Genomic DNA, 12,337 nt, shown 5'->3' with positions numbered 1-12,337 from the left:
GTAGGATAGTGTTGGTGTGTGGGGATCGCTGATCGGTGCGGACTCGTTGGGCTGAAGGGCCTGTTTCCCCGCTGTATCTCTAAACTAAACTAAACACAAGCTTGTAAGTCATGGTGATATTTTTAACCAGAAACTTGTCTATTTTTCACTGATATTGCTTGCCTAGCTGAGTGTTTGAGATTTCCATCTCTAGTTTAAAAAAATTGTTTTCATAGATTACTAGACCAAGTGGGACCTGTCGGGTCCCGTCCCCTCAACACGCGGTTGCGGGGGAGGGGGGGCCTGCGGCGTCACACACACTAACCACCCCCCCCCACACACACACTAATCACCCCCCTTGATATTATATTAATATTATTCATTCGCTCCTTTTACCCCATCCCCGCCCTATCCACTCACACATAGCCCCCAACGCACAGGAGCATCTGGAGAGGGACGGGGGTAGAGAGGGCACAGAGAGAGGGGGCAGAGACTGAGAGCAAGGGGCAGAGACAGGGGGAGAGAGGAAGGAGGGATAGAGAGGGGAGGTAGAGAGGGGGATAGAGAGACGGGGGAGAGAGGGGGGGGAGAGAGAGAGGGGGGGGAGAGAGAGGGGGGGAGAGAGAGGGGGGGAGAGAGAGAAGGGGGGGGAGAGAGGGGGGGGAGAGAGAAGGGGGGGAGAGAGGAGGGGGGAGAGAGGAGGGGGGAGAGACAGAGAGGGGGAGACAGAGGGGGGGAGACAGAGGGGGGGAGACAGAGGGGGGGTAGAGAGGGGGCGGGCGTGGTGAGATGGGGGTGGGGGAGAGGGGGGGGGGGTGGGAGAGAGGCCCGGGGGAGTGGGACAGAGGCCCAGGGGGAGTCGGAGAGAGGGCTGTGGCACAGAGAGATGGCGCGTGGCATCACAGGGCAGGGCTGGTTCCCAAACGCAATAATCCCTCACTCCAGCTCTAGGATCTGCTCCAGCCCAGGTCCAATCTGCAGCAGCAACCTTCCCACCGTGCGCCGACCCGAGGACTCCGAGCGAGGGGGGCTCGGCCAGCCGGCCGGCGACCAAAGGACTGCGAGTTCAGCGGCTTCAGTCTGCGTCTTTTGAATAACGGGGGGGAGGAGGGAGGGGTCGGGGGGGAGGGTGACGTCACTCGCAGTGTGAGCAAGACGGCAGCAAGCAGACTCATTGTGACATCATCAGCGAAAGTCAGTCATTTTTATTTCAAAGTTTTATCCGATTTTTGAAAATTTTCAGTAATAACTCGAGAAATAAAGTATGAAATTTTCAGATAAGGCGATTTCGGACTCCACGGGGAAAATCTCTACCGTAATATGTAAATTTTTTACCGTTACCACGATGTTTTTTCGAGAAGATGTGATTATACACAAACGCACACACACACAAATACATCTACATACAAGATCAGACTTTTAAGTATATAGATAGCTCAATGTACTGCTAAAGTCACTAACAATAGAATTTACACAACCAAAAATAACGAACTGTGATGACAGCTCAGATGGTCACCATTTAGTATACTCACAATGCCATGCTTCTGTAAGAGATCAATGTCCTGGAAGAATGACTCCTAAAGGGACAAAAGGTAAATCACTAGAAAGTTCATATGTTTTATCAAACAGTAGTACAGTTATAATAGAGGAATTTTTTATGGCTTGTCAAACTCACTGGGCCAGTTTATGTGCTATATGACCATGACTCTACCAATCAGGGAGAAGATAAACAAGTCAGTGGCCTACAGAGCTGGTCTAGGTTGGGAGATGCCATATTGTGCAGCTGGAGCCATTCAAAACTGAGGAAAATACAGGGAAATAAAGTGGGATAGGACATCAAGAAAATCAATGGATGAGGATGTTTGGAAAATAAATTGGCAAATCGCGGAAGTGCAATCATTAGCAATGGTTTATGTTGACTGGTCAGGGGATCTGAGCAACAGTCAAGACTTGAGGGCAGGGATCATTGAATCAGAAATACAGGTCCAATTAGCACCACATCCATGCTGACTATGAAGTCTATCCATGCTAACTGCATTTGGCTGCATTAGGTCTGTATCCTGTATACTAAAGGATGTGTGTTTAATGGAACATCATTGCACGATGGTAAAAAAAAAAGCATTTCTTCTCAATTTCAATGATCATCGTGGTCAAAGTAGCAGATGTGCTCTTAAAAGACTTTAGTCGGATGGTTAACTGGAACCGGCTTTCTCCCCTATATGGTTTAAATACAAGACAGCATTTTTCTTTTCAATTTAAAAAAAAGTAAATGGTTCTCTATTTCCTTATCAAAATCATGTGAGAACCCATGGCCTGTGTAATGCGAATAGTTCATCACTTGCATTATAAGCAGTTTGTTATGACATACACATAATAGCAGAACTACCTGTATTTGTATGATTTCTCAAATTTCATTAACATTTAAATTTTCACAAAAGTTCACACAGAAATACAGCACTATTTAATTAAATTTTCTAGCACTGATTTCCCCCCACCAAAATATAGCAATTAACTATGTTTATTTTGACATTCTCTGCTCTTCCAATGCATTTTCTTCTCCTGTTCTGGAATGTATTTGTATTTCTTAACATTGCAGTAAAGTGACACCATAGTGACATATTCAAGTACTCCAATAGTTTCTCCACAAATTTTGCTCAATTACATCACCAGATTATTTCATTTGTTTCTTCGATCCCAAAGCCCCAGTCTAAATGTACATCATATGCAAGGCTGGTCAACAGAGTCTCACGAAGAATATCATTTAATAAATAAGTTATGTGTCCAAGAAACTTTCTTGGTTTCATGTGTCCCTTTCCTTTGTTGATCACAATATACAATTAACAAAATATTAATTCATTGCATTGAAATAGTTGCCCAGATATAATGAAAGTTTAGCACAAATTAAAGAGCCATAAGAAGTTGTGGGAATTGTTTAAAATTTTAATCTTGTATAATTTTCTGAAGTAAAGAATCATACTGTCAAGTCAAACTGAAATGAAAGAACAGGTGCAGAGAAATGCTACAATTGAAATCACGAGACAGTGATTAAAGTGGGCGGAACCCCAGCCTGCCGAGTTCTGCCTGGGGGTCAAAAGGGCACAGAGCACCAGAAGCCAGTGAAGGAGAGACAAGAAACTTGCGAGCAGAGAACTCGAACAGTAAATCAAAAAGACTGTCCGAAAAGACTGCCGCGAGAGCCAGAAAAGGCAAGCAGGACTGATTTTCTACAGACCCGATTGGCAGCCGGTTTTTCACCTGTTAAAGACCAAAACTGTTAAAGACCAAAACTGTTAAAGACCAAAACTGTTAAAGACCAAAACTGTTAAAGACCAAAACTGATAAAGACCAAAAATGGTAAAGACTAAAACTGCTAAGGACTAATCTGCCAAAATAAAAGAAGGAGAAAATAAAAAAGGTGGAAAAGAAGTGTTTGGTCTGAGTGAATCCAGTTCATCATTTCGGGGTAGATAAATCAAATCCCTTTCAAGCGGGGAAACTGCAAAAACATTAGAAGACTTGACAGTGAAAAACCGTTGTGACCAGGAGATCTGGAAACAGTAGAAGACTTAACAGTGAAAAACCGGGTGGGGCCAGGAGATCTGGAAACCTGGAAAAGAGACAGTTAAGTCAAGATAAAACATGGCTGATGAAGTTGCTGGAAAGTCAGCTGAGCAGCTCAAGCTGAAGAGGACAACAGCAAAAAGGGCATTCTCTCGTCTTGTTAACAGCATCATTAGAAACCATGAAGAAATGTCTGAAGAGGAGCTCAGGAACAATTTCAACAAACTCATGCAGGAGGCCGAAAAAGTAATGGAAGCCAATGACGATGTGGAGGCTGGACTCATTGCAGAGCTGGAGGCGGACTGGACGCAGATGAAGAAACTGTGTTAACTGAACAGCAAAATGCCGACCTGGCAAAGACTGCAAAGGAGTGTAAGTCGAAACTAAAAGAGGTCAAAGGGCTCATCCAGGACACTCTATGGGCAAACTTTGGAAATGTTGAGTTATCCACCTCACTACAGACAGCAGATGGTGCATGTGAACTTGCTGCTGCCACCGCACCATCAAATAGCAACCAAGAAGCATATGAATTCATGCTTAACCACCTGCAGAAACTGGTAGAGACTGCAAAGGAGACGTACAGTCGGTGGAAACGTTGGGTCCCTCTGGATGAGCAAGAGAGCTTCCAGAAACACCTAAGAACACTCGAGCTTCTCGTCCCCAAACTGGTTTCCAGGAAGGCTGACTTCATACAGGCAAGAATAAAGAAGGACGCTGAAGGATTAGCACAAGCGGCGAAAGCTTTCAATTATCCTTCACCAGCCATCAGACTGAGGCCCACGGCCCTTCCTAAGTTTACTGGAAACAAGCGTGACTTTTATAGATGGAGGAAGGATTGGGAAGCACTGCAAAAGCAAGGTGAACCCACTGGATCAAATGAGGTGAAGAAGGTTCAATTGCTGGACAATCTGGAGGACAAAATTACAAGAGACCTCCGCCTCACAAGTTATAACACTGCAGATGATATATTTCGTGTCCTAGAGAACCGGTTTGGAAATCAAACAGCTATTGCTATTGAGATAGTGGAGGAGCTTCAGGGAATCCCACCTGTCAGAGGACATCAGCCACGTAAAATAGTGGAATTAATTCAAGCTGTGGAAAAGGCGCTTAATGACTTGAGCGATCTCGGAGACACAGGCGCTATTAAAAATCCACTGATGACAAAATCAATTGAAACCAAGCTTCCAGAAACCCTTAAGAAGGAATGGCTGGTTTATGTAGCTGACAAGAGGAATGCTGTGGCACCAGAGAAACGGTTTGACAGTCTCTTGTCATTTCTCAAAGAGCAGGAGAGCATATACGAACAGCTCGAGCAACTGAGGGACGAGGAGCCGAGTAGAAAGGAAACTCGGACTGAACCAAGACATGCCAGAACCAAGTCTACCAAGTCAGAAAATGACCACACAAGTTGTGTAGTCTGTGGTGACATAAAGCATAAAAGGAAGCTGTACTTCTGCAAGCAGTTTCGAGGGCTAAAGCTGACAGAGAAAAGAGCTGCAGTAAAGAAGTTGGGAGCATGCAAAAAGTGTCTTGAAGTTCATGATGATGGTTCATACTGCAAACCTGCATATCTGTGTAAAAATCAAATCTGCAAGGATGAACAGAATCCTGAGCATCATTTTTATCTGTGCCCCAATTATGAGATGAGGAAAAGCAGTGTGGATCAGAGAAGGAGTAAATTTGGTCCAGAGGAAGATAAAGGCAAGAAGAAATATACAGTGGACCAAGAGGAGTTTTTCAGCAAACTTCCACCAGAGTTGGCAAAACAATGCCGAGATGTGTTCTCGAACACTGCATCAAGAGCCTTCAACACTGCAAAGCATCAGCCAAGCCTCCTAAAGGAAGGTGGACTGCAAGAGCATCCAGTGATTATGATGCTTTTGGAGGTCATAGCAAATGCTGGACAAAAGGTTGGGACATTAATTGACTTGGCTTCAGATACCAACTACATAACTCACAAGGCTGCGAGTAGACTGAACCTTAGGAGTGAAGACATCACGCTTATCGTCCATGGAGTTGGGGGGATGAAGGTCCACGTAGAGACGATGCGCTACCTTCTAAAGATCCGAGTGAAGACTCCCAAGGGCACACTCAAGTCGCACCAGTTAGTTTGTTATGGATTGGACAGCATTGCAGATGTTCACAAACATGTGACACCACAGCAGCTGCAAAAGTTCTTTCCAGACGTCCCACTTGAGGAACTTGTGAGACCAAAAGAGATACATTTGCTCATAAGCCATAGAGAAGGTCAGCTAGCGCCTCAGAGGATTAGAACTGTTGGAGATCTCATTCTGTGGGATGGACCACTGGGAAAGACTGTTGGAGGTTGTCATCCTGAGCTGTTTGAGAAGCTTACCATGTCAGCCCACATGTCCAAAACACACTTCGCAAGATCAATGAGAGCAGCTGCTTTAAAGTATGAGGAGCTCACTGCCCCAGTCCCTGAGGAACTTTCACCAAACGGACAGGTCGCCGTCAAAGTCAGAAGTCACGTACATCAACCGCCAATCGGGACTTCTTGGATTGGTGGAAGTGGGATAGCATTGGAGCAGCATGCGAGCCAAAGTGCGGGGGTTGCCGCTGTGGAAACTGCCAGCCAGGCGGAAAAGAAATGACTCTTGCTGAAGAGAGAGAGCTCGAAGTGGTAAGGGAAGGCCTCACCTACGTAACAGGAGACCGTCACAGTAAAGACCCACATTGGCATGCTAGCTATCCTTGGTTGGAAGACCCAGCTTCTCTACCAAATAATAAAAGGACAGTGGAAGCCACATTTCTCAGGACGGAGAGGCAGCTATCCAGAGAACCTGAATGGAAAAGTGCCTACACAGCTCAGGTGCACGACATGGTGGACCGAAAGGCTGCAATCAAATTGTCCGAAGACATGATTGCAAACTGGAAGGGACCAGTGTGGTATGTGAGTCACCTTATTGCTCCAAACCCCCACTCTGTCACAACCCCAGTGAGACTAGTGTGGAACAGCAGCCAAAAGTGCAATGGTGTCAGCTTAAATGATTTGCTGATGAAAGGTCCAGACGTCCTCAACCAAATTCGCGCCGTCCTCCTCAGATTCAGAGGCGGAATCTATGCTGCTCTGGGAGACATAAAGAAGATGTATAACTCAGTCTGGTTGGAGGACCGTGAAGTACACTTACACAGATTCCTCTGGCGAGATTCCGAGGACGAGGAGCTGGGAGAGTATGCTATATCATGATATGCCATGATATCCCATCTCACAACAGCCTCGACCAGTTGAGAATCATCACAGTAAATGTGGAACGAATCCTGAAAGCTGGTGGGTTTGAGCTCAAGCCTTGGGTTCTGTCTGGCCAAAGTGGGAGGAAGGAGGACAATAATGCTTTAAAGAAAAGCAAAACAAAAAGCATGATCCTACCAAACCAAATGCATGGTGATGATAACAAGGCACTTGGTCTGGGCTACATTGTTGAAGAGGACATGCTCCACGTTATGGTGGGAATCAATTTCTCCAAGAGAAAGAAAAGGATGCGGCTTGGTCAAAGCCTTCTACAAGAGCAAATCAAAACTCAGACGCCAAATCCCCAAACAAGAAGAGAGCTTCTCAGCCAAGTAGCAGGGCTATATGACCCCATCGGCATAGTGGCTCCTGTTAAGCAAAAGGGAGAGATTCTAGTACGCAGAGCTTTCCAAGAAGCAAAAGAGGGAAGCTGTTCGGTCAGAGACACATGGGACATGGCACTCTCAGATGGACTCAGGGAGGATGCAATTAAGCTCTTTGAAGAGTACGAACAACTTGGAAAAGTCAAGTTCGTCAGGGCACTGACTCCCTCTTGCTCCGCAACTGAACCCTTGGGAATCACCTTTTCTGACAGAAGTGAGCACACCTACGGGGCAGTGATGTACGTGAGATGGGATTCAGACCATGGCCCAATTGTCAGACTTGTGGAATCCAAGGCCAAGTTAACTCCCTTGGACCACAGAGGAGACGCTGTTAAAGCAGATATGTGCGGAGCAGTGTTCGCCTCACGCTTAAAGAAGTATTTTGTGCTACACAGTCAAATTCAAGTGGAGAAGTGGTATCATCTTGTGGAAAGCCCTAAACAATCCAAAGTGGGAGGCCATCTCTTTGACAGGAGTCATTACAATAAGAGAACAAGAAAATGCTCTAAAATACATTTTTTGCGCTGCGCAATTGGGCACAACTTTCCCAAGCACCACAACAGTTCGACTGGTAGCCTATAAAGACCAAGTTCAAACCTAGACTTCAAAGTTTGACTTTAAAGCGTCGATCTCCCAAGTGGTTCCATTGGAAGATCGAGTGGGTGTCAAGTCAAACTGAAATGAAAGAACAGGTGCAGAGAAATGCTACAATTGAAATCACGAGACAGTGATTAAAGTGGGCGGAACCCCAGCCTGCCGAGTTCTGCCTGGGGGTCAAAAGGGCACACAGCACCAGAAGCCAGTGAAGGAGAGACAAGAAACTTGCGAGCAGAGAACTCGAACAGTAAATCAAAAAGACTGTCCGAAAAGACTGCCGCGAGAGCCAGAAAAGGCAAGCAGGACTGATTTTCTACAGACCCGATTGGCAGCCGGTTTTTCACCTGTTAAAGACCAAAACTGTTAAAGACCAAAACTGTTAAAGACCAAAACTGTTAAAGACCAAAACTGTTAAAGACCAAAACTGATAAAGACCAAAAATGGTAAAGACTAAAACTGCTAAAAACTGCTAAGGACTAATCTGCCAAAATAAAAGAAGGAGAAAATAAAAAAGGTGGATAAGAAGTGTTTGGTCTGAGTGAATCCAGTTCATCATTTCGGGGTAGATAAATCAAATCCCTTTCAAGCGGGGAAACTGCAAAAACATTAGAAGACTTGACACATACAATGAATAGAACCAAGCAATTCCCAAACAAATGTATCAGATTAAAGCTCTCCACCCCTGTCATATCCAGTCAAGAATTTCAGGGCTTCACTGCTGAACTCATCTTCCAGATGCCAAAATTATGGTCCGCCACCTTGATATTGTACTCATGACCATCAGAAATCATACATTCTTACTAGGATCACCCACCCAGGGCATGGTCAAGCATGCGGTACCAGAATAAGAGCAATTCAATACAAAATGAGACCTCAATGGTAGCACAACTAAATGAGGAAGACAACAAGTACACTAACACGTGCACGGGTTAGTGGCGGCGCCTAACGGCAGCGGCTCGACTACAGTCATCTGTCTTTTTTTATTTTTGTCTTGTTAAATGTATGTCTTGAGTTAGTTTTTATTTATTTTTTTAGCTGTGTATATGTGGGGGGTGGTGGGGGGGCTGTGGGGGAAACCGTTTTAAATCTCTTCCCTGTGCGGGGACCCGACTATTCCCTGTCGGGTCTCGGATGTCGTTGGGCATAACATCGTGGAGCCAGCGGCGACCTCCGGCCGGGACTAACCTGAGGGCTCCAGTTGCAGAGCCTGCGGAACTGACATCGCGGAGCTGGCCAACTTCGGAGCGGGAAGAGCTGTGGTGGCGTGCGGCTGCGACCCGACTTTTGGAGTTCGGAGGCACCGGCCGCAGACCCGGTGGACGGGAACATCGGGAGCTCGCAGGTCCCTGGTGGGAGACCGCTTTTCCGTGCTCCGCAACGGCGACTTCTCCCGCTGGAATTGCGGGTTTAAGGACATGGAGCCGGGGCCTAACATCGCCCGGCGTGGCTTAAACGGCCTCAGGACTTACCATCGCCCGCCGGGGGCTTTAACATCGGAGCCCCAGTTCGCCTCTACACTGCAGTTGGACTGCTGGACCACGGGAGAAGGAACAAAGGGAAGAGATAAAGACTTTGCCTTCCATCACAGTGAGGAGATGTTGGAGACTCACTGTGATGGATGTTTATGTAAACTGTGTTAAGTGTGGGTCTTGGATTGTTTTGTAATGTAAAAAACTGTAGAAATGATATTTCGTTCAAACCTAGGTTTGAATGACAATAAATTGCATTCTATTCTATTCTAAAAGCTGATGATAAATGCAACTGTTCATTTGGTCTACCTTGCTACTTATGGTATTTCCTCTGTTCCAATCAATATTATTCCTCAGATGCAATAAACTTCCCAGTTAAAATACACAATACACATAAAAAACCAGAAAATCTTTCTCTATATCCATCAACTCCAAATCGAGGCATCCACCCTGGATCCATGGACACGTGGGAATGGTGATCTGGTGGAGCCCCTGATCATGGGCCCACAAGTAGTGATCATGCGATGGTTGTTTGTCTTTGGAATGGCGCAGGAAGGAAGCACAGGAGCTGGATTCATGAACTGTTATTGTAATGATTATGGTAGATAAAGTGGAGTCAGCAGGTAGTCATGCAGTACAGAAACTAGACCTTTGCCCCATCATGTCATTCATGGTTGTGAATCTCTGCAATTCTCCAACCCGGAGGTCAGTGGAGACCAGATCATTAGAAATAGTTACAGTGGACATAGTTGAAAGATTGAGAAATGGAAGGTTCTGGACGCCAACTCTGTAAATGGGATTGCCCATACGCACTTAAAGCATATGAGAATTTGATTTTATGACAATTCTGACAACTTCACTTCCCAGATGCGGCAGCACTTGATAATTTCATTTAATGTCTGAATAGGCCTCTCACTCTGGGACACTTCAGATTCTATTTCTAAAGTTACTGTACCTCGTCATCCTGGAAACTGACTTCCTCCTCCACCACCTGATCCCCAATGGCCTTCATGGTTACAAACAGCACGGCGTAGTTATATCAATGACTAAGATGTGTATCTAGAATCACAAAAGATGAAAACAATTGAAAAATAGAAAAAAATATGCATTTCTTTTCATAGGTGCAAGACTTCCCAACAGTTGTCGCATGTGAAATGGAGGAATAAAAGAATGATAAATCTCAGTGTGATGCGCCTGACATCTTGTGGAATTTCATAATTTCAAATTAAATGAACGATATGGAGCAATAAAACTGGATATGGAAATAAATGTAAAACAGGACATGGAAAACAAAGACATTGTATATGATGTAGAGCAGTGGTTCCCAACCTTTTTTAGTTCATGGCCCCCTTGGGCTCTTTAATTTTTCTGTGGCCCCCCCCCCCTGACATTATTAGTGGAAAAAAGTGGCCCCCTTCATTGAACCTGTGCCCCCCTAAATCCCCAAATGTTTCTGTGGCCCCCCTGAAATTTGCCATGATATGGCCCCAGGTTGTGAATCACTGATGTAGAATGACACTAAATGATGTAGTGTATAAATGATTTTCATCATTATGTACATTGGTTATCTGCCAGAAGTAAACTACAAGAGGATAAAAACAGTGAAAACAGCAAATGTTGGGGATGATATGATCCGGCAGTATATGTGGAAAGAGGTAGAGGTAATATCTCAAGTCCTTGACTTCAGATCTGGAAATGTGATTTAAAGCAAATTTAAGTTACAGAGATGAGGAAAGGTGCAAGGAACAAAGGGAATATATTTGATAGAATAGAAAGAAAGCTTATCCAACTGATGTAATTGTTTTTGGTGGCACTTGGAAGATGGGAATGGATGTTTATTAATTACAGCAGATTTTTTCCGTAGAAGGGTAAATAGAAATTCTTGAAAGTAGAAGAGAGAGAAAAATAAACATGCTGGAACCTTGAAGTGAAAATACAGTGGCTTCTGTAAATGCAAAAATAAATGAAGATCCTGCAAATACTCAGGTCAGGTAGCATCCATGAATTCAGAAAAAAAGTTGTTAATATTACAGGTGGATGACCTTACAGAATGTGACTCTGATACAACAGGGCAGGCTGATTATCTCAGTTGGTGGAACCTGAAAGCTGTAAAGATCCTAAACAAAAGATGAGACACTGTTCCTTCAGCCTACATTGAACTAAGGATCACAATTTTTGAATTGAAGAAATAACAATGGTTTGCACGTTCTCCCCGTGACTTGCATGGGTCTTCTCCAAGATCTCTGGATTCCTCCCACACTCCAAAGACGTACAGGTTTGTAGGTTAATTGGCTTTGGTATAATTGTAATTGTCCCTAATTTGCAAAGGTTAGTGTGCGGGGATCGCTAGTCCATGCGGACTAGGTGGGCCTAAGGGCCTGTTTCCCCGCTGTATCTCTAAACACTCTTTGGAGATTAAAGCTCGTATCAAGTCAGGACATATCATAGCGAAATGTGTATGGCACATCCAGCACCAGCCCGTGCTCTCCAATAGATGGGGAACAAGATGCTAATTTCCGAGTATGAAATTGGCCATAACTTTTTTAATACTGAAGATATGAAAGTGAATTAGGTGACAAATTAAACTTCTTTTTATGCTTTATCTGATGGGATAAATTACAGACTTAATTTTTAAAATCTCAAAATTTTGTAGCATTGCTGCTTCAGAGCGACGGGCCAACTGTATGAGGGGTTAGAACTCGGTAAGTGTACTTCCTCCAGCTTGTTGTAAACCATCTCTTCTGCAGTTCCTTCCTACACAAATATGTCACCATCCACTTTGGTACATGAAACATATTTCCCACTACCTGCTCCTTTCCCCAACCGCTGTTTTTCCCTGCTCTCCCGCTTCCTCCACACAACCCCCATCATTTCGCTCACACTCCCCTCCCTCCTCTGCTCACATTTTCCCATATTCTCCCCTTCCCGCAATATTCCTACTATCCCCCGCCTTATCATTCCGCTATCTCCTGCCTCTCCTTCTTAATCCCCCTCCTCCTTCCCCCTCCCTTTTCCCTTTCCTTCCCTCCACTCTTTTCCTTCCCCTTCCTCCATTCCCCTCATCGTCTTCCACTCCCTCCCTCCATTCCCTCCCC

At 44.9% G+C, this 12,337-nt stretch overlaps 1 protein-coding gene across 1 annotated transcript in view; it reads right to left on the bottom strand.

The window, feature by feature from the left end:
- dmc1 (DNA meiotic recombinase 1) overlaps positions 1-10,254 on the bottom strand; it is a 60,231-nt gene extending 49,977 nt beyond the window's left edge. Inside the window, exons 1-2 of the mRNA XM_033013150.1 lie at positions 10,198-10,254; positions 1,512-1,556 (exon numbers count right to left, since the gene is read on the bottom strand). Coding sequence (XP_032869041.1) covers positions 1,512-1,556; positions 10,198-10,254 — 102 coding nt within the window. The remainder of the gene's footprint in view (positions 1-1,511; positions 1,557-10,197) is intronic.
- Between the last annotated feature and the right edge of the window lie 2,083 nt (positions 10,255-12,337).

This window comes from Amblyraja radiata, chromosome 38 (genome assembly GCF_010909765.2).
Source record: "Amblyraja radiata isolate CabotCenter1 chromosome 38, sAmbRad1.1.pri, whole genome shotgun sequence".
Taxonomy (NCBI): domain Eukaryota; kingdom Metazoa; phylum Chordata; class Chondrichthyes; order Rajiformes; family Rajidae; genus Amblyraja; species Amblyraja radiata.
This window is presented reverse-complemented; position numbering and strand designations above follow the sequence as displayed.